The 21,771-nt window shown below is 41.7% G+C and overlaps 3 protein-coding genes and 1 pseudogene across 3 annotated transcripts; all 4 read right to left on the bottom strand.

Moving 5' to 3' along the window:
* Positions 1-3,919: 3,919 nt before the first annotated feature.
* LOC130138782 (MDIS1-interacting receptor like kinase 2-like) lies at positions 3,920-6,696 on the bottom strand. Its single transcript, XM_056313894.1, has 2 exons — positions 4,659-6,696; positions 3,920-4,281 (listed from the first exon to the last, which is right to left on the bottom strand). The coding sequence occupies exons 1-2, from the start codon at positions 6,604-6,606 to the stop codon at positions 3,920-3,922; spliced, it is 2,310 nt and encodes a 769-aa protein (XP_056169869.1). The 5' UTR covers positions 6,607-6,696.
* Positions 6,697-10,121: 3,425 nt separating this feature from the next.
* LOC115688224 (MDIS1-interacting receptor like kinase 2-like) lies at positions 10,122-11,392 on the bottom strand (annotated as a pseudogene).
* A 529-nt stretch (positions 11,393-11,921) lies between these two features.
* Positions 11,922-14,453, bottom strand: LOC115688300 (probable WRKY transcription factor 72). Its single transcript, XM_030614097.2, has 3 exons — positions 13,666-14,453; positions 13,425-13,538; positions 11,922-12,765 (listed from the first exon to the last, which is right to left on the bottom strand). The coding sequence occupies exons 1-3, from the start codon at positions 14,104-14,106 to the stop codon at positions 12,106-12,108; spliced, it is 1,215 nt and encodes a 404-aa protein (XP_030469957.1). The 5' UTR covers positions 14,107-14,453; the 3' UTR covers positions 11,922-12,105.
* Positions 14,454-16,716: 2,263 nt separating this feature from the next.
* On the bottom strand, positions 16,717-20,962 carry LOC115688298 (plant cysteine oxidase 2-like). The gene is made up of 5 exons (XM_030614095.2): positions 20,286-20,962; positions 18,528-18,646; positions 18,251-18,407; positions 17,535-17,753; positions 16,717-17,437 (listed from the first exon to the last, which is right to left on the bottom strand). Exons 1-5 carry the CDS (start codon positions 20,506-20,508, stop codon positions 17,313-17,315), a joined length of 843 nt encoding a protein of 280 aa, XP_030469955.1. The 5' UTR covers positions 20,509-20,962; the 3' UTR covers positions 16,717-17,312.
* Between the last annotated feature and the right edge of the window lie 809 nt (positions 20,963-21,771).

Below are 21,771 nucleotides of genomic sequence, written 5' to 3'. Positions count from 1 at the left end.
AATAGAAATGCAAATGAAAGAAACGTGAAGTGCATCAATAAACTTTGGATTTAAGTTCCGAAAAAACGGGACACTTTCAAACATGGAATTTCCGGACGAAGTTGTTCGAGCTCAAATCTGGCAGTTTGATATTCCTTATATCTCCTATTTCCGATGGGATGGCACGGTCGATCTAATTTCCCATAAATCAGCACAATCAAGCTTATTAAATTTCCCAGACGTGAATGGAGAGGGCAAGTGAAGATATTCGGATTTAGGCTCATATCAATCAAGTTCTCCAAATTGCCTAATTCCGACGGAGTGGATCCATCAAGTTAGTTTTCTTGCAATTAGAGATAAGTCAAGCTCGTCAAGTTCCCAATTTCTGGGGGATAAGATCCACTGAATTTCATTCTCTTGCATATACAGATATTTCCAGCTCGTCAAATTCCCTATAAATGACGGAATGAGACCTATGAAGTTGTTGCGGCTTAAACCAACATGATTTGATGTGAGGGTTTGGAGCTGCCCAATTTGGTTGAGGTGAAGATAAGCTATTGCATATTGTACAAGCAACCGTGCGTCTAAGGGATTGCTAAGTGCATTGAATCTAAGATTTTATGATCAATGTCAAGAACACGAAGCCTGGTAAGGTTCTCCCGAGAGGGAGGCAGCACACTGGTGAGAGAATTGCAGGACAAGTGAAGGCGCCTAAGTCTTCATAATGCACATATTTGGGGCTCGCGCTGGACACCATGGCAAATACATAGTGAATGTCCTTAACACGCCAAACATTCATGGCAAGAACAACGCATTATCAATCATCATGCATTCCCACAAAACTAAAAAGACTAAAGATAAACAGGAAAAGTGTTAAAAAAAATTTAAACCTATTGCATTTGTGCTAATTTAGTCCTAAATCTTTTAATTGTATCACTTTAGTCCTAAAACCTTTTGACATAGTGCCAATTCAGTCCTTTAGACTAATTTTGGTCTGATATTATTGACGTGAACGATGGCCAGCTTACGTGGCACGGTCGGTGCTAACTTGGACAATTTTTAATAATATTTTTCCATTTTTCCATTTTTTTTCTTTCTTTTCTTTTTCTTTCTGCATCCTTTTGCCAGTGGCTGACCACTGGCCATGGCCGGGTGGGCCTGGTCTCACTAGCGCCAGGGTCACCGTCGCCTACCATAGGTGAGGCCCAGCCTGGGCAAGCCCTGGTGAAGGCTCCCTTTGCTAGATCGGGTGAGGCTTGCCCTTGCCCAAGCTAGGGCGGCCTCGCCAGATTTGGTGAGCAAAACCCTTGTCGGGGCTCGCCCTCGCCCAGCCAAGCCTTGTTATGGCAGGCGACGATGACTCTTGCCCAAGCAATGCCAGCCTACTCGGCCATGGCTAGTGTCCGGTGGCCAATTACTGGCAAAAGAAGAAATGAAGAAAAATAAAGAAAAAAAGAAAAAAAATCATAAAAATAATAAAGAAATCGAAAATATTAAAATATTATTTAAAATTGTCCATGTCAGTGCCAGTTGTGTCACGTAAGCCGGCCGGCGTCTACATAAGTAATATCTAGCCAAAATTAGCTGGAATGACTGAATTGATACTATGTCAAAAGGTTTCGGATTAATCTGGCAAAATTAAAATGTTTAGGACTAAATTGACACAAATGTAATATATTTAGGATTCCAAAAATAAATAGACTGTCTGATAACTGCTTTTAACTCGCTACTTCGCTGACTTTTAGCCTAGCTAGTATATCAAAAGTTTGACTAGACTCTAATCGCACAAGCCGTATACTTCAAATACTCAACCACGTTCACCAATTTGCAGTATCATTTTGTCAATCAACTCTTCACTTGTTGGACTTTATTTATTTGCATTGGGACAAGAACTTCGTGGTCCTTGCTCTTGTTGTAGGCTTAACGAGATTTCTGTTGATCCACCTCACCCACCATACTCCTTGAGTTTTTTTATTTTTTTTGAAACTGCGCAAGTGAGAGTGAATGGAAAGGCTTGGCCACCGCTAGTTTTGGGGCTAGAAAAGCTTCCGAAACTTGTTTCATTATGGGTCATGACTTTGGATCACTGCTTAAGCAAGTAAGCCAAAGAAACTCTCAGAACAATACTTCTTTCGACAGAATTCACTATTGGGATTGGCAAGCGCAGGTCTAATATTTATTGTAGTGTAATATTTTCTTTGAAGAGTGTCGACAACATTAAGATGATCTCACCTGGATGCTCACCCATAATTGAGATGATTGTATGATAAGTAGACGCGATCTAAGTACGAAAGCTCTTTAAATGAGAGAATTGAGCCCGAAAGAGAATTATTGTGAACGAGATGGCTTGCCCTAACCAAACTCTTAAATTCAATAAGGATTCTTCCAATGAAGTTGTTCAAGCTCGAATCTAGAAAAGCGAGCATCTCCAATTTCCAAATGGGATGGCACAGTCATTCTATTTTTCCGTAAATTCAGAACGATCAAGCTTGCTACATTTCCCAGACGTGACTGGAGGAGGCAAGTGAGGGAATTTGAATTTAAGCTCACATCCGTTAAGTTCTCCAAATTGCCCATTTCCAATGGAATGGATCCATTCAGTTTGTTTACTTTGCAAATAGAGGATTCTCAGGTTCTTCAGAGTCCCTATTTCCGGAGAATAAGATCGACTTAATTTGTTTTCCTTCATATAGACATTTTACAAGCTTTCCTAATAACAACGGTCTTTAAAGAGGGAATCACTTGCAGAAACTAAAACCCAAGATTAGCTATGTGGTTAAAGGAGCGAATTTGTATGTACGGGTTGGCCCTACGATATAGGTTCGATTCCCCACACCCACAAAAATGAAAACAATTCCCTGTTGAGACCGCCTATGCTGATTTTCACTCATGTCTTAACTGGACTACGAAATTTGTGGATATTTCATGGATTCGTGGTTTACTCACTTAAAGTGGGATTTCTTACAATGGACTGAAATAGAGGCTTTCTTGGGTTGGACGAAGTAATATAAAGAACAGCTTAGAATATGGGCTTGCTAAAATGGGCTTCGGTATCGGACTATTTAACATGCCTTGAAAATCTTCCTCAGTTGGGCTAGGATTAATTTCATTTTCACGAAATTGTAGGAGAAAAATTGGATCTGCAAACTGATTCACAAGCGAAGTATAATACAAAGGAGTGAGTCCCTAAGCTGAAGTGTTCTAAGAATCTGCACACCCTAAAGAAGTTTCGGCCCCTCCATCGAGAGATTGTACTGCCCGTTCTAAAATCTATAAATTTCAACGATTCAATCAGAACTTAAAGCAGAACGAATTTTCTGCATAGCACTTGTACCCATTCATCACGAAGTCAAGGTCTTCTGTGGAGAGTATGCAATTGGAGTGTCACCAGAAGTCAAGGTCTTTGTCGTTTTATGTGTTGATTTTGGGACCATGATATGTTGATTTTCTGGACCACTACGCGTTACATGGTTCGTAAGAAGTGATGGTCTTCATGGACTTCTCGCTGGTGTTTGGCCTTGAAAAAACGAGCTATACTCATCTTTTATGGAACGAAACATAATATTAAGTGGACTTTTTCTATGACTTTATCTTAATAGAATCAAATACGTTGTAGAAATTGTGTATGGGTACTTATGTTTTATATTGGCACTAGTGTGGGTCTCGTTATTTCTTGATACATTGTTTATTGATCATGCATTTCAATCTTACTGAAAAGAAGGAAAAAAATGGATGTCCTATATAAACAGCTTCTCACTCCTATACGTAGTATGGTAAAAAGTTTTACATGACTTAATAATGTGCAGAAGCCATACAGTTCTATATCACTTACACCAAATTGTAGCATCATTTTATCAATCGAACTCTTTACTGGACAAGCACTTAATAACCCTTGCTCATCGCTTAGTCCTGATGAAGCTTCTGTTGATCCACCTTCCAACTATAATCTGTTGTTATCTCGGAGCTGAGCCAACGAGATCTCATGGAAGGGCTTCGCCAACGGTAACTTTCGAGCTAGAAAAGCTTCCGAGACTTGCTTCATAGTTGGTCGGGACTTTGGATCAGCAGTCAAGCAAGCAAGCGCGAGAGAAACTATCAGAACAATACTTCTTGCGACAGAGTTCTCTCTTGGATAAGGTAACCGCGGATCTAAGATATTATGTAGCATGATATCTTCTCCACAGGATGTCCACAACGTAGATACAATATCTCCTGGATGCTCGCCCATCATCGTTTCCACTGCTACCACTCCAAAGCTATATGTGTCGCATTTCTCATTAACGACCAACGTATACGCGAGTTCTGGAAAAAAAAAGATACAAAAGACATCAAAAATTTTGGCGGTTGAGGCTTCAGACATGATGGTTGCACCTTTACCACCGCCCCGTCGCTGCCCGGGGAGGAGCAACTTTTCCCTCCCCGTCCTCACCCCACATAACTATGTACAGCACCCCACCCCGCTCCATTTGCCCCTCCAATTTTTCTTTAAAAACAATTAATTTAATTTCCACAATAAAACGTTGAATAGAAATGAATGATTTAGTAATACCGATATTGATGTAATACAACATCGAGAAATCTTGACTATTCCGACAAATATTTACTTATCGGACTTGTGCCTTTACTAGTAACTTTCAGGATTAAAGAGAAAAACTTATGAAGCATGAAGTATTGCTCACCCGGTGCAATGTATCCATAGGTGCCAGTGATATTTGCGGTGAAGTTAGACGAGGAATCAGGATCCAGAAGCCTTGCGGTGCCAAAATCTGATACAAAAGCCTGCATTTTGCTGTTCAATAAGATGTTGTTGCTAGATACGTCTCGATGAACAATTGGCCGAGCGCAATCGTGGTGCATGTAAGACAAAGCGTGTGCCGTATCCCAGACAAGATCGACTCTTTTGGACCAATCCAATTCCACCGCTTCGACATCATCTCTCAAAGCACAGAATAGACTTCCCCTTTCCATGTATTCGTAAACCAAGAACATGCATCGCCTATGTAAGCAGAAACCATGGAGCTTGATGATGCTTTTATGCCTAACTTCAGTCAAGTGTTTCACTTCATTCCGAAAGCTCTTGTCAAAGGACGGGTCCTCCGCTTCAAGACGGTGAAGTTTCTTCAATGCCACGACTTTCCCATTAGGCAATCGCACTCTGTAAACGCTGCCATAACCGCCAGTGCCGATGCAATATTTGAGGTCGAAGTCCTCTGTTGCATTGATTATGTCTTCATAGGCAATCCTCCCATCATAATTCCATATTGACAAGAAATTTCCATTTTTCTCTGTAGTTTCTGATTGCACGCTCTCTGTTGGATGTCGAAATAGGAAGCACGATCCAACGACTATACAAGAAATGAATATTGCAGCCAGCGGAATGAACATGGTCATGTAATGAATTACTCTAGACCTTCTTCTGTGGGCTTGGGTTTCGTCAAACTTGTCACAATCTTGGTTACCGAGATAAAGGTTACCAGGATAATAAGCCCCGAGACTATCTGGAGCTGAAATTGGGCCCTCGAGATGATTGCATGATAAGTTAAGATCATATAATAATGTGCTTCGAAATGTGGGAATTGAGCCAGAAAGAGAATTGTTGTGAAGATCGAGATAGCTTAAATTCCTCAAATTCGCAAGTTCAACAGGGATTTTCCCAATCAAGTTGTTCGAGCTTAAATCTAGAAATACGAGATTCCTTAAGTCTCCTATTTCCGATGGGATGGCACCATCAAATATATTTTCCCCTAAATTCAGGTTCATCAAGCTCTCTAAATTGCCTATTTCCGACGGAATGGAACCACTGAGTTCGTTTCCTTGCAAATAGAGATAAGTCAAGCTCGTCAAATTCCCTATTTCGGGAGGAATAGATCCACTGAGTTTGTTTCCTTGCAAATAGAGATAAGTCAAGCTCGTCAAATTTCCTGTAGACGATGGAATGGGACCAGTGAAGTTGTTGCCACTTAAATCAACATCATCCAATCTTGTGAGGTTCCCAAGTTCTAGAGGGATAGAGCCACCTAATTCGTTTGAGCCAAATCTGAGGGATCGTAAATTGGACAAGCGGCCAACAGTAAGAGGGACTGCACCGCTAAGAAAATTGAACTCGAGATCCAACCAGGTCAATCTATTCAGTCTTCCCAGCTCATGAGGGATAGAGCCGCTGATTCGATTATAACTGATATCAAGATATTGAAGCCTGGTGAGGTTATGGACACAGGGAGGCAACTCGCCAGTGAGAGAATTGCCGGACAAGTCAAGGTGAGTAAGCCTCGACAGAGTACATATATGAAGGGGGATTTCGCCGATCAGTCCGGTGCAAGAGAGTTCAATAAAAGTGAGGCTCGGAAGGAGAGAGAAGTTCATGTTGTCGAAATTACCTCCTATTGGGTACTCAATTGTCAAGTGAATCCTGTTGACGCTCCCAGAGGCGTCACACGATACCCCGGGCCAGGTGCAATGAGGTAAGGAAGTGTTGCCGGTGATGTAGCGAGGCCACCACCCGCTGCGGAGAAGCGCACTTGTCTCTGACTCATTAGAAGGCGCTCGTGCCGCAACAATTGTACTGTAGTTGGAGAAAGCTGTAGTAATCAGAATAACTAAGGACATGTTGCAGATTACGCTCATCATGGATGACCCCTCCTTTTGCTGTGATCGGAGAAACGGGGTCCCGTTTAGTCCCGTGTTATCTGCAGAATGTTATGTTTGCCATATTCATTGGACTACGGCACTTATAAAGTAAAGCGAGACACTGAACTGACGCGTCAAAGGAAACGCGGTTTGTACAATTCACATGTTGTCTTTTTAATGACTTGACACTTACGTTCAACTGTAACTCTCTTAGTCTTTCCTTCCTTTTTCTTTTGCGATGATGAAGTTGTTGCCATCTACTCGTAGGGCTGTAAAGGGGAAACTAATTACTACAAATTGAATTAGTTTGTGAAGAAATCCAAGTTTCAGCACCCACGCAGGCCAAAGACTGTGTATCAAATAAGGGCAATCCAAAGAAACAACTTGTGGCCGACCAGAAAAAGAAAGAAAAAGAAATAACTTGTGGGATATAAAAGGGTAATTGACTTATAACTTGTCCTCCTTCGGATGGATCACAGAGAATCCCAGAATCACTATTTTGTTTACTTTTTTCTCCGGCATTTCGTCTTGTTCTTCGAGACGACTTGAAGTCTTCGTTGTTGTGAAACACGCGTTACTTTAGTTTGTCTCCATAGAGGGGCCTAATGGACTTCACATCTAATATCAAGAATGATTGTTTGAAAAACGACTCTGTGATCGAAATAATTTGGTCATAACTTTCATCTTAATCGAATCATTTTGTTTTAAAAACTCGAATTATTGGTTAAGTGATTAAACGCTTAATTTATATACGATGGATTCTATCCTACTGTCTCACGTTCAGAAAAATCTCGTTAGTCACACTATGGCCAAAGCTTTACAAGATATATATGAACATGCAAATTATGTGCATTTGTGATATTTGTTTAAGTCAAACAGTCTGATTACTTTTGTATTGTCATTAAAACAAAAAAAAAAGAAACTAATAACTTTATTTTGGACTATGTGTCAAGGTTTTCGGGATTGTGATAGCAAGTCAATTACCCATATATCCCATGAGCTAGTAACTTGTTTGATTGCTCAATGTAAATAAAATTAGCTCATATCCCATGAGTTGCTCTAACTACCTTAACAGAAGTTAAATTTCAAGTTATGTAGGACATCATGCAAAATAAAATCAACGATTGCTACAGATAAAATCTCAAGCCAGTTGTTGTGACATCGCTTGAATTTCCTGGCTTCCAACCCTCGGTTGCTTGATAAAATTGGAGGGGATAAAGATACTAATAATGTCGTAATTTTTGTACAATACTCACTTTGATGCGATAGCTATTTATGCGATCATTTAACTGTCATAAGTCTTAAAAGCAAATCACTTAAGTTACATCGATAATTTTTTTGATGAAAATTCCTGCGTGACTTTACTTTGCGACGAGTCACGTCAGATGTTTTAATATTAAATTAATGCCACAATGGATTTTCAAGTAAGGAAAATCGCCGATGTAATTTAAGTGATTGATTTTCTAGAGTTGTAGCACAAATTTTCTAACAAGTAGTATATTCTATTCTACTCACGCAATCTCTAAATTTGGCAGTTTATGATTCGATTAGAATTTAAATCAGCATACCATACTAAGAAAAAAGATTTTAAACCAGCAAGCATGCATGGAACCTGTACACATCGATCAGGAAGTCACAGATCTTCTGGGGTTTCACGTGCGTTGGTTTTTGGATAGGTCCGTGTTCAATGGTTCATAGGAAGTCATGGTCTTTGTGACCCTTTTATTTTTTTTGTTGGTAAGGTTTTGTGACCCTTTTATTGGTGATGCTTGGCCCCAAAAATTTCTAACCCATCGTAAGGGAAAGGTCATGGACCAATTTTCCAGCCTTCCATCAAGTGTTTCACTTCGTTTCGCATCTTGTTATCAAAAGATGGGTCCTTTGCATCAGGACGGTGAAGTTTCTTCAATGCCACGATATTCCCATTTCACAATCGCGCTCTATAGACACTACCACCGTAATCGCTACTCCCGATGTAATATCCGATGTCAAAGTCTTCTATTGCATTGATTACGTCTTCAAATGCAATTCTCCCATCAAAATTCCTTATCAGCAAGAAATCTCCATTTTTTTTATTTGTCTCTGATCGCGCATGCTCTTCGATATATATCGAAATACGAAGTAAGGTGTAAGAGTCTTGTTTTATTTCTTTTAGGAGTCTTCTCTAGTTTTAGTTCTTTGAGCCCCATGTGGTACGTTTGGTTCAGTTAATCTTACAAGTGAGCACGGAACGAGAAGAAACATATGCCCGTTCAATCGACCAAAATTTCGACCAAAAAAAAAATCAACCAAAACGAACAGATAATCACTATATCAATGAATACAATGGGAAAACTTGCATCGATTATTTAATAACGAAAAAACGACAAAAGTAATGAAGTTTGTAATAGGAAAATCAGAAAAGATTCGACGAAGTAGATGTGTGACCGGTTCTTTTCTGATACACGTGGCGTCTGATGATACTCTTCCTTTAAATGGTCATTTTGGGTCCCACTAATCTCACTCATTAATTAAGTCACACTTGTGTCTCCTTCAGACAGGAGAAGAGCTTAAGAGGATACCCTGAACTATGAAATTTATCCAAGATATCAATTTCTTCTTCTGTATCAAGAATGTACTTAGTCGATTTAACTGTTAAGTAGACCGTGAAAACATTGATGTGCTAATTAGATTTTGTCAGCTCTGCGCCAATGAGATTGCATGGAAGGGCTCGATCATTGGTATCTTTCGAGCCAAAAAAGCTTCAGAAGCCTGTTTCATCATTGGACGTGACTTTGGGTCAGCACGAAAGCAAGCAAGTGCCGGAGAAATCGCTTCAACAATTTTTTTTCACGACAGAACTCTTTCTGGGAATAGGCAAGCGCGGATCTAACATGTTGAGTCACATGATATCTTCTCCTTCTGAGGTTGATAGCACCGAGATGATCTCTGCCAGATGCTTGCCCATTAGTGTTACCATCGCCACGACTCCAAAGCTATATAAGTCAGATTTCTAGTTAACCACCAAACTGTAAGCAAGCTCTGTGAAAAAGAAAGAAAATCGCAAAGTTGTACATTCATATATATCTTAGAGTTGGAACCCTGACATCAGAGATGATTTTGAAACTAGGTATCACTTAACGTGATCTGTTACAAATGAGGGACACCTGGATGTTAATCAAAGCCTTCAATGCGTATCATCATTGAAATCCTGCTCTTAATGATCCATAGCATAGGAACTTGTTTACTAACTTTGTTCAGTGACTGCATGTAATAAAACATATCTTTATCGAATCAACGGTAGGAAATAAGAAAACTCTCTCATATAATTTTGGCCAAAGCAGCCTGTGAAATTGTCACCCTGTTTAGAAATTGTTTGGGCTGTTGGATGAATAAACCAAGGTCTAGGCAGCAGGAATGTCCAGCTCTTTCTGTATTGAAATTTAGCATGAAGGAATGCCGTAAAATTGCTGCATATTAGTCTAATAAGGCCAAAACAAGTTCTGGAATGCATGAGGGGGCTTCAACGATGTTGATTACCCTTGTAACACTGTCTTTTCAGTAAAACCAATTGAAGATTGCTCACCTGGTGCTATGTATCCATAAGTACCAACAATATTTGCAGTGAGATTGGATGAAGAGTCGGGATCCAGGAGTCTCACTGTGCCAAAATCGGATACGAAAGCTTGCATTTCATCGTTGAGTAATATGTTGTTGCTAGATATGTCTTGATGAACAATTGGCTAAGCATAATCATGGTGAAAGTAAGACAAGGCGTGCGCCACATCCCGGATGACATTCACTCTCTCGGGCCAATCTAGTTCCATTGCTTCGACGTCATTTCTCGATGTGGAAAATAGACTCCCCCTCTCCATGTAATCATAAATCAAGAACATGCATAGCTGGTGCAAGTAGAAACCATAGAGCCTAATTATGCTCTGGTGTCGCACTTCTGTCGAGCGCTTCAGTTCGTTTCTAAAGTTCTTGTTGAAAGACGGGTCCTCTGCTTCGAACGATGAAGATTCTTCAAGGCCACAATCTTCCCGTTGGGCAATTCTGCTCTATAAACTCTACCATAACCACCAGTCCCAATGCAATACTTGATGTCGAAGTCTTCAGTTGCTTTGACTATATCTTCATATGCAATCTTCCCATCGTAATTCCATGTGGACATGAAATCTCCATCTTTTCTGTTGTCTCCTTTGTCTCATTCCTCTTCATTCCACGTCTTAAGAGGAAGCAAGAACCAAGAACCGTCAAGAACACTAGGAATATAGCCAAAACAAGTACAACCATAGTCCGATCACTTCTTGAAGGAGGACGACCCTTCATAATGTATAGGCCTTTGTTGCCAAGAAATGCATTACGTGAATAAGCAGTGAGAAGGTGATCCGAAATCGGGCCTGTGAACCAACTGTACGGCAAGTTGATGGATTTTAAGTGCAACTTCCCGGTAAGAGATTCAGGGATTGTGGCAGAAAGAGAATTGTTGTGGAGATCGACATAACGCAACGCGGTCAAACGACCAAACTCAACGGGAATTTGTCCACTGAAATTGTTCGAGCTAAAATGCAGATGAGTGACACTCTTTAAGTTTCCTATTTCTGACGGAACCGATCCACTCGATAATTTGTTTCCTTGCAAATAGAGGTATGTGAAGTTGCTCAAGTTGCCTATAGACGAAGGGATTGTGCCGTTCAACCAATTGTCTCCGAGAATCAACTGGACCAGCCTCTTTAGAGTCCCGAGCTTCTGGAGGTATCGCACTGAGGATTAGATTACCTTGAAGGCTGAGTATTTCGAGCATTGTGAGGTTCCGGAGAGGGAATTGAAGGAAAAGTCGAGGCGGGCGAGCCTCAAGAGTGCACATATTTCATGCGCGAAGAGACTGGCGAAATCTAACTTTATATTTGGTTCAACCCAAACTCATGCGCGCAAGCTCAACACCCTCTCCTAATTGTTACGTGACTACTGCGAACCAACGATAACGTCAACAAAAGAGAACTATCCAAGTAACAGCAAATGCAGCGACATGATCCATGAATTTGACCTCATTCCAGTTGAACAAAGAGCAAAAAAAAAATATTGACGGATTAGATGAACTGCACCAGATTCGTTTTGCCGCTATACAAGCCCACACCATCCATGTTTGTGCTTTTGCACTCGGTTTCGGCTTACGTCTTTCTTCTGTCTTTGGTATTAGTCGGTTATCATTCGAGTTATGTCGCTGTCGTGGCTTAGTATACGACATCAATGTGAACAAAGTACCACTGGGCAATCCAATATCCATTTGCCCATCTTCACAAGAGACCAGAATTGCAGGCAGTTCGAGCTAGAATTAACTAGTTTTGTTTTATGCCTTCATGATTATTGGAAGTCATCAACATCTGCGGAACTTACAAATTTTCGCAAACTAGCATTTTTTTATCCCCAGAGAAGGATTTTTTTTGTTGTAGAATCTTGTCCCAGCTCATCACCTAGGGGAAAACAGAGAACATCGTTGCATCTCTCTTTGATGTTTCATAGTCCGGCCGGGCCAAATCTTCCCGTTCCGCCTTGGCCGGTAGGTGCCTTATCGCCTCCAACCATGGACGAAATCGCTGCCGCCACAATCGACCGGAAACTCGGGTCCGACGTGAGCACCTTGGTCAGGGTCTCCGTCAGAGACTGTTGAGAATAAATCTGTTGGTCCTTGTCCACGGTGGTGCTGGGATTCATCTGCTCTTGCTGCGGCTGCTTCTCTTGTCCAATTGGCCCAGTTTGGGCCCTAACGTAACCAGGCAACAACATGGGACGGCCACTCGTGTAATCGTAGCCCCATAAAGATGTCGGCCCGACGTTGGACTTGGGCTTGAAGTGGCTCATGGTCGAAGTGGATGGCGCATCATGGGTGAGGTCTAGAGTGATTGTTGGGTTCAAAGCCGAGTAAGGGTTTGGGTGGAACGAGAAGGGCCTGCTTCTTGAATGACTGTCATACGGGCTGAAGCTTAGGCCTGTGTGGAACGTGGAACCAGAGAGGCTGGATTGGTCGGAGGTCGAGGTTGAAGAAGAAGACAGGAGCATGGAAGCAGCGGCCGAGGTGGTGGAAACCATGGCCCTGGCTGAAATGGGAAGTGGGTGGTTGTGAGTGCCCTCGTAGGTCGTGGTCAATATGGACATGTCTTCGGGACATCTTTGGACCTGGAAAATGAAATCGAGAAGAATGATCAGGTAAAATTGAGTTTGCCAGAGCGAAATATCGTTTTCTTTTCGTCTTTTATAATAAGGGGAATTCTGAATTTTTTAGCTCGACCAATCCTCACGGATGCCAGAAAATCACCATGTCCGTCCCATGTGCATCAATAAAGCTCCACCCACCCTCATATTTGTAATTGGGGACCTTATGATTTGAATGCGAGAATTTAGCATGAGTCCATACCCCGTAAGCCCTTTGGAGATTGAAAGAGTAATCTCTTATGCTCTTAGTTCAATAGTTTAACAAATTCTTGAAATTGAAAACATCAATATAACTCATGGCAAATGCTTCATATGTTAGCCCTCTCTTAGCCAAGCTTGTTGATGGTGCTTCAATGTACGAAATCTGATGGTCACAATCCATCCTAAAGCTATTGATCTTTTTAACGTAAAGTATTGTAAACTACACACTTTATTGCCAAAGAGTGTTTCATAACATTTTGGTCGGTTCACAACATAATTGGACATGTTTAAGATAAACAACGACCCTCAAGAACAATACCCCTCGACACCGTAGAATTATGGGCGAACCCCCTTTTAGCAAGAGCATTCAAGACGCTATATAAGCCACAAGCAATAATGTTGGTTGAACATGAAATTTTTACTTGTTTTCTAACGGGGCATGCCGGGACAACCGTACAACGGTAATATGCTCGAGGACATGGGTTCCCTTTGGAAATCTTTTGTCCATATTTTCTCCATTGACATCCATCGTTCATCTGCGCAAATATTGTACACAGACACACACCATTAGACTATTAGCCGAAAGTTTGCAGCTGCGACGTACAGTTGCATATGCCTTTGAGTTCAAGAAAAGAGGATGCACATCAAAAAAGGAGTACTAACCGTGGCTGTGTCACATCTGGCCCTCACACAAACCCTAGCTCTCTTCACTTGCTCTGGCTGTGAAACCTCGTTATCTTCACCATTACAAGTCGTCTTCCGAGTCTTACTTGACAGACAAGTTTCTTTCCCTTCTTCTTCATCAGGATTTTCTAATTCCAACTGGCTCTTGTGATGAGGATCTGGTGCGAGCTTTGACGAGAATTCACCTTTGAAGTCCAACCCGAGAGTGAGGCTGGTCTTGATGTCTTGTGTAGGATCGTCGGACTCGCTCGTTTCCTTCTTGTCATTCATACGTCCGAGGCAAAGAGACACGAGCTGAGGTTCTTCGGCCTCTTCATTGGAAGAGTTTGAGGAGGAAATTTCTTGAGCTTCTTGTTGAAGGATATCGAAGAAACGCATTTGAAGGGGATGTGGTGGATCCTTCTCAACAAGCTTCAACATCTCTTTTTTTCTGGTGTTATAGCCCCTCTCTCTCTCTCTCTCTCTCTCTCTCTCAATGGCGCCTTCTTCTTATAACTCGCGAAAACCCTAGCAAGCTAGCAAGGCAACTTGGTTGTAAGTTGACTTTAAACCCCATTTGTCCAGATGAGAATTGAACTAGCAAATGCTTATCTGTATCACACATCACCTTACGCAGGAAGCACAGAAAATGTCAACAACCCCCTCACGCTCCTTCATTTTAATACCATTTTTCACAGCGAGAATTTAGCACAACGCGAAGAAGACAGCCCATGTTTAACTTCAACGCTTCGCCGTTTAAGACAGAGATGACCTTTAGAGAGAGAGAGAGAGAGAGAGAGAGAGAGTTGAAAGCAGCTACATGATGCGTGATTATTTTGATAATAAGATTGTGATTGAAGGTTTCAGCTGTATTGAATTGCGTTGCACAGAGGGAGGAGACGTCACATGGGGCAGATGGTCAAACTGGGTTTGAGTAGGTGATCCAGCAGTCCCGGCGGACGGTGGGCATTCGGTTTCAAGAATATTATAAGGTTTGAAAGGAAGCAACCCGGTGCTGCATCGTCAAGTTTCCGGTCAATACGCTCATTGTACGCGAGGGTTGAAACTCGAAACCCATCGCTGTCCTTCTTCATTGACCTGATTTTCAGCTTCGCATCTTGTTCCTTCTTCAAGGAAGACAATTTGTTCAGATCTCATGTGGGCACGCGAAGAACTGTGTCTGTCTGCATTCCATGTTTAGCTTAAATAGCTTTTATACTAAAAGGTCAGTGATTCTGTGAGATTAGCTAGGAAGGCCATTGGACTTTGTTGACAGAATTACTTCATTTAACACAAGGGTTACTCTTCGAACATGAGAAAGTACTTTCTGTATCGATCATATCGGTGACGTGGAGAAGACAGACTACGCAATCACCGTTTAGTACGATGATTAGATATTTACAAGGAACGATGCGATATGATTCCGAATTTGAGATTCTATCAACTCTTACACATAATATAACCGTTAAATGGAATACTTTATCAAATGGTTTTAAGAAGTTCATTAACGAGTTTCCGCTGGGAAAAGTAAGTTGTCATTTGAGCTTGTGCTTTCTAGATTTCTAGTTGGTATAAATAATCATCCCATACTCATATTTACACACTTTTTGAGTTTCGTACTGTAAGTATGCGGTAGCAAGGAGAAAGGTGTTCATAAAAAAGTTACGTACCTCGTAATTCACGACTTATTAATTCATATGCGAAGTAAGCCCATTAAAATCGAGATCCATTTTCAACTTCAAATAAAAAAGTTGGGTCTCTTGACACAACCATTTTGTTTAAAAGTAATCGACTTGTCTCATCATATACTAATCACATAAACGAACACGTTTTCGTTCCAGCCGTTTGAGAGAATTGATATTATTCGGTGTTACTCTTGATATTATCGCATAGCTCCCTTATTTTTCTACAAGAGTCATTGATTAGTAGTACCATTGAAAACTTGAAACATGAGCCCCTATTTTTCGGGACAATGAAGGAGATGAGATCACCTTGAAGAGAGCCAACACGCCCCGCTACCAGGGCTGCTCCTCTTTTATTTGCAAAGGTGTCGACATTGATGTTGACCGAAGCTTCTGGGCAATTCAACCACACATTTTCAAAGACCTGGAGCCAATTTGCTCTTACCAAACTTGGTCATCCTTATATTAATATAAAGCTTTTACTAAGCTCACCTCATGACAGCAACGACGCTGTTCAATGGTTCTCCCCCAGAGGATTTGAAAGCCAAAACCCTGTTGGAATAATTCTTAATTGACAGCTGAATTAGCATCACAGCACCACATCGGGTCTCCTAACCCTTTCTTAATCATATAATTAACGAGGCCAGAGTCATGCTGCTAGCATATGACCGATTCGTCAAGGTCGACCGACGACAGTTTAAAGGCGACGCTCACCGACGATGTCCCATCACTACTAGAATAAAGGGGTTAGGATTTGAAACTTCTTCGTTTGATTGAAGTTTCAATTGGTTTTCTAATTGATTTGGTAAACGAAGGAGCGGTGAAAGAAAAAACAGGTCTTTTTTTATTTTAGCGAATATATTTCAGAGGGAATTCTCCCACTATTTAATAAGTTAATAGAAAAAAATTATCAAGTTAAGATACAATTGACGCTAAATGTCGTCCTCACGTTCATTTAGGAGATATTAATGACTTTTTTTAATAAGGATGATTAATCCATGTTAGATATAAAACAAAATCAAGAAGCAATTAATAACACAGCGGCGCGAAATATCTAATATTTTTAACATGAAAATGGTGGAAGAAGATGGTGGGGGCTGCGTAATCGTAAGCATCGTGCTCGGATGATGTCATCGTTGTGTCGAAGAGTCATAAAACGTCTACAATTGCACAATCACATGGAATAAATTATGTTTGATCAACTGGATTTTAATCAGCTGAAAAATCATCGAGACTCTACCGATCACAACTTGACAAAAACACGTGCGCGACACTTTCCTCCTGCATTTCATAAGCCGATCTTGTGTAGCAAGAAGAACGCATCGAATTCGATCATGCGATGCGAAGGCGTAGACAATGCCTAAAGATCTGGATGGTAAAGGGATAAGAGCCATCCCCGTTGAAATCTCTGTATAGAAAAGAAAATGAGTGTGATGCGACGACGTGCGCGCCTTCAAAGTGATTACATGCTAAGATTTCAAGTTCTTTCAAGAAATCCATGTGTTCTACTATATCCTTTCAGCGAATACATTTGCTCTCCCAGTTGTTCCGAGGCAAATCCTCCCAGAGAAGAACTCTTGATTTTCACGGTTGAGAGATTGTAATCCATGAGAGTTAACCCAGCATTCGATATCGTATACGCATAGAGAACAAATTTGCAGTCTTGACATTATCTTCTCAAGACAAATTCATGCTTCCTCTCTGCTCTGCAGGAAGAAGGCAACTCCATTCGGTTCGCTTGTGTTTTTATGTACATATAAGCTGTGTAACGAGAAGAAAAGGAAACCATAAAGAAGCTAGTAAGGAGGAGAAGGAGCACCAAGTGCCTCGTTCATATGCCCCAAAGAAGAGAGAAAGAACTTCATAGAAAAGAACCCAAAGTCTGAACTGCTATCTAAAATCGGAAGCATTCACAGAGAATTAAGCAGGTGAAGAATGTAATGGGGACAATCTTTCCAAAGACCATCAATTCTCCACAAACATTGGGCCTCCGTACATTGCTCCCACCACGGCCAATTCCTCGGGTTTTTCCCTCTCCTCAAGCCATGCATACTTATCTCTCTCCTCTTCCGGCACCGAAACCCCGGCAACTGCGATTGCGGAAGGAAAACGTTGAGCACAACAACAAGACGAAAACAGCAGGATGAAGAGCAAACTTTAGTTTTAGAACTTATTATTGACACAGACCTGAGAATCTGGCGAATGGGTAGTCGTGGTAGTAGGTGCAGTGTCGGCCGTCGGGGTCAGAGTATGGCGGACCCAGGACGTCAAGAACCGCGCATGCCGTTACTGCCGTGAAGCAATGCATGTTGCCTCCTTCTGATGGGTAGAGTATGGACGTGTCGCAGGGTGCAGTGAAGTTGGAATCCACTTTCACCTTTGCTACACGTACTCCAGGAGGCACAGCTGCATTTGGAAAGAAACGAAGACACCGAGACATTTTAAGTTACTTGTTCCAATGCATGCTATACATCATACGGTAAATTCCAATATTCAGTTCTTAAGAAAAGCTTCCTGGTAACCCGAGTTACTAGTAATGGTCAGGACATCTGCAAATTTTAGATGACATCATGTCAAAATATTGGACCAGGATGCCCTAAGCCAGAGATTTAAGCTTTCCGGAGCAACTCATTCAAATCAACTTGGTACTAACATTTGCAGGCATTATATCAGTTACTTAAAAAATACATCAGATTTTATCCATGCGTAGGCCAACGATTTACTCAGATTTAACATCCAGTAACAGAAACAAATCTAACAATTTATTATTTGCCAGAAAGTGGGATGTCAAAGAGAATGCAGAAATTCATAGATGAATTAAGCAATGTCTACAAGTGAATATTAGCATTTGAAAGAGTTTGGACAAAATCAGCTTGCTCTATAAAATTAGGAAAGAGGCATACTGTGTGATGAATTTGCCGCAGACGTATTTGGGTCATGAACCGCCCAGTCATACGATTTAATGTGCATGGTCCCAAAAACAAGCTTGCTGAAAACCGTCATTCCAGGGTGATCGTGTAGAGAAATGACACCCGAAGGTGGCAAACAAAAGATTCCCATCTGTAAGATCCAAAAAAAACCATGGTTGGTCAGCACAACAGGATTCCCAATCTTTTGTTTCATGAACCATTGATTTGAATGCCCACAAGAAAAACAAAAAGGGAAGGAGTTGTTGGATACCGAAAATTTATCACATTCACAGAGATGCAGGTACGTAATAGTTGGGTGTCGCTGAGTCACAGATGTCCGAAAGTATGGCATATCAGGAGTCAGACCAAGATCTTCAGGTCTAATACCATCTGCAAAGGTCAGCACATTATTAATAAGTTAAAAGGCTGGTGGCATCAGTATTTTAGAACCAGTGTCCATGTTATTTCAAGCCATACCACCGTATCAAGTGCACTTTCAGCAGAAACATCATTGAAAATATTTGCAAGCAAATATCTATCGTGTCCAAAAATGCTACTAAAAAGTGCGTCAACAACAAGCATCCCACAAATTACAAAGGGAAAGAAAATGCCCTATGCCTCACAAGTAAGCTAATCATCCAATCATAAAGACTTCACCTCCTACTCCAGTGCTTCCCACTTTCAAGAAAAATACTTTATGTTTATCTCATGGAAAACAAAAAACAGAATGCATGTAGTTTCCTCTGGCAAAGGAATGAAATGCACCACCCAGCAGGTTATTCAAGAGCAATTTATGCCAAGATCGAGAACTTCTATTGACTAAATCTCATGGAAAGACAACATGATGGAATGCATTTCCTTTTCTGGACTAGCAAAAAGCAAGTCAAGTTCAGAGGAATAAAAATAAGTTTCTGTATGGCCTCCTCATTTTGAGACATCATGGCTTTGCATCAACCCTCGTAACAGAGGAAAAATCCATAAAAACTTGGGACCATATATACCGTGATAAAATTCTACTTTTAGACCATATCCTTTGAGATTTGTAACCGTACTTTCAACCAGACCACCATTTGGTGGTCACTCCTCTCTCACCTGTTATTAATTTAATTTTTTTTTGGCCAAACCTCTTGTTTCTGGCTTATCTCACATCCCAGCTAACCTCAAACAAAATATCGAACTTGCCAATAGCTTGACAGCGAATGAGTAAACTGAACCTGATTTGATATGGCCAAAAAAAAAAAAACTGAACTTGATTTAAGACTAAGCATTTGATTACTAAAAAACTTGGCTGCTTAAGGCTTCAAACGACAAGCAATGTCGATCATGTTGAGACTACGAAGGGAAACTAAGGAAGCCCTTTTCTTGACCTAAACAGCACAAAAGATGCCATTTATGGATGACCTAAACAAGGCCCTGCTTCCTCAGGCGGAACTCTGGGTTGAGGAGTTACCCCGGATGCTGCGGAGATATCGTTATCTTTGGTTTCATAATCAGGAGTATAATAAGTTCTTGAACACCAGCTTTGATCCAACACTTGCTTTAGTCTCTATTTATGGTGACATAATTCCCTCCCAATAACACATTAATTAGGAATTCTCACAACAACAAAGTCCACTCAATAGAAATTCAGACTTAATGAAAGTATTCCGGGATGGCAATGTCAAGCTTTCCAATATAGAAATGCAATTGTTTTATCAAATGATATAAGAGCCAGAACAAATGTAGATATCATCAACAGCACAATCAAGTTTTCCACCAAATCAGCAAGCCAAAAGTAACCCAAACCATTCCAAGAAAACAGTCAGAGATCTCCAGTTTAACACACTTGTAGACAGTAAGTTAACCTACACGCACATTAAATTTCTCATCTCAATCAGAATACACCGCACAATACCAATCTATCTCTATCTTTAAACAACTCGAGGGGACAATCCAATAATCCCCCATCATGACATAGAATTACCACAAAACCTTCACACAATTATATCGGCACAAAGCAAAATCGCCCGTGACACACATAGAAACATACCTAAAACCGCCCTTAGCCTCTCTATATCCTGAGGAGACGGTATGATATTGGTTCCGCTTTCCGCAAAAACTTCCCGACAAGTATCGTACAGCCGTTGTATCGGCAGCATCTTTTTCTGGCGTCGACGGCCCTTTCTCGATCTGCTATTCCTCTTCGCGCTACTGTCTCTCGACAATTCGTGACACTCCTTACCTTTTCTATCAGCCGCAGTGGTAATCCCCATCAACAACTCAAAACCTCCCCCCAACAAATTCCAATGCCGCAACCTCAAATCGCCCCCGCCCCCCCTCCAGAGCGTGAAATCTACCGCACCCGAAAGCGCCCGAGCACCCAGAAATGCGCAAGCAACCGCGCCGGGTTCCGCTCCGCTCACTTCTACCGAACAAACGAGCCAAACAAAGATTCCCCAATCAGACCAGTGCTACGAAAGACCGTACCTTTATCCAAAACAGCAATCTGGGTACCGCGGGAAACGCGAAAAGACCCCGCCTTTCGACACGGGCGGACGAACGACGAAAAGGGCAGGCGAAACAGGGGACGGTTAAGCCGGCGCAGCGCACCTAAATCGGTTAGCCGCGGGAATTCTCACGTACCGAGGACAGGCGCGCGAGCCCTCGCATCTCTTGTCGGGGCGGCGGGCGGCGGACAAAGGAGCCCGGGGGGCCTGGGGGGGAGGGGGGATTCGCACGAGGAACACGATCGTCGTCGTCGTCGTCCCAATATAAAGGGGAGGGGACGGGTTGGGGTTATTAGATGATGATGATGATGATGGGAGGGGAAGGAGGAGGGAGGAGGAGGAGGAGGAGGGGGTTGGTTTCGTTGGGATAGTGAAAACCGGGGGCTGCCATTGTTTGGGCATTCCAATGGGCTGCCTCCCAACCTAAACAGCGGATTTTTCTTCCAGGTCAAGTCCTCTCTCTCTCTGGCCAAAGGGAAAGAAAACAGTCTCTCCTCTTTTTCCTTTCCTTTTCATTCTCTTCCTCTTCTTTTTTTAATTCCCTCTTCCTTTTGGTCTCTCCCTCTCTCTCTCTCTCTCTTCATTCTTTTATGTAAATCCCAAAGTTCTCCCGATTTCACTTGACTTGTTCCTTTTGGTCTCTCTCTCTCTCTCTTTTAAGAAGAAAAAAAAAAAGAGGGAGAGAGGATGCCGAAACTAAGTACCAAGTCAATCGCGCGGGCGTAGGCGGGAGATATTCGATATGGCACGGCGCGTCGATAATGACCGAATCAATCTTTATCTGTGCGGGCGAAGAGATCCTGCGAGGGAAAAAAGTGTTCCAGGATTTTATGGGCGAGCTCGATAAACCCGAAACGGGTTTTTGAAATTAATAAAGAGGAAATATCGGGTCCATGGGAAGTTATTTTAATGTTTGGAATTAAACGGTGGTGAGGAGAATATTGTGCTCATTGTTATTATATTTGTGGGAGGTCGGCCCCGCCAATGGCGATCCAACCCTGGTTTATGGGAATAATATAATGTGAGGGA

This window comes from Syzygium oleosum, unplaced genomic scaffold (assembly GCF_021117445.2).
Source record: "Syzygium oleosum isolate NSW1041296 unplaced genomic scaffold, Sole_v2.1 Sole_v2.08, whole genome shotgun sequence".
In the NCBI taxonomy this organism is placed as follows: Eukaryota; Viridiplantae; Streptophyta; class Magnoliopsida; order Myrtales; family Myrtaceae; genus Syzygium; species Syzygium oleosum.
This window is presented reverse-complemented; position numbering and strand designations above follow the sequence as displayed.

What these genes read in the sequence shown, in the direction of transcription:
- LOC130138782 (XM_056313894.1), bottom strand. Translation starts at nt 6,606, where the DNA reads ATGATGAGCGTAATCTGCAACATGTCCTTAGTTATTCTGATTACTACA. An exon ending in CTATGGATACATTGCACCGG is followed by an intron (nt 4,282 to 4,658) that starts GTGAGCAATACT and finishes TTTTTTTTCCAG; the next exon opens with AACTCGCGTATACGTTGGTC.
- LOC115688300 (XM_030614097.2), bottom strand. Translation starts at nt 14,106, where the DNA reads ATGTTGAAGCTTGTTGAGAAGGATCCACCACATCCCCTTCAAATGCGT. An exon ending in CCAGATGTGACACAGCCACG is followed by an intron (nt 13,539 to 13,665) that starts GTTAGTACTCCT and finishes ATATTTGCGCAG; the next exon opens with ATGAACGATGGATGTCAATG. An exon ending in CATGCCCCGTTAGAAAACAA is followed by an intron (nt 12,766 to 13,424) that starts GTAAAAATTTCA and finishes TTCATTTTCCAG; the next exon opens with GTCCAAAGATGTCCCGAAGA.
- LOC115688298 (XM_030614095.2), bottom strand. Translation starts at nt 20,508, where the DNA reads ATGGGGATTACCACTGCGGCTGATAGAAAAGGTAAGGAGTGTCACGAA. An exon ending in TGCGGCAAATTCATCACACA is followed by an intron (nt 17,754 to 18,250) that starts GTATGCCTCTTT and finishes TTCCAAATGCAG; the next exon opens with CTGTGCCTCCTGGAGTACGT. An exon ending in CCCATTCGCCAGATTCTCAG is followed by an intron (nt 17,438 to 17,534) that starts GTCTGTGTCAAT and finishes CCGCAATCGCAG; the next exon opens with TTGCCGGGGTTTCGGTGCCG.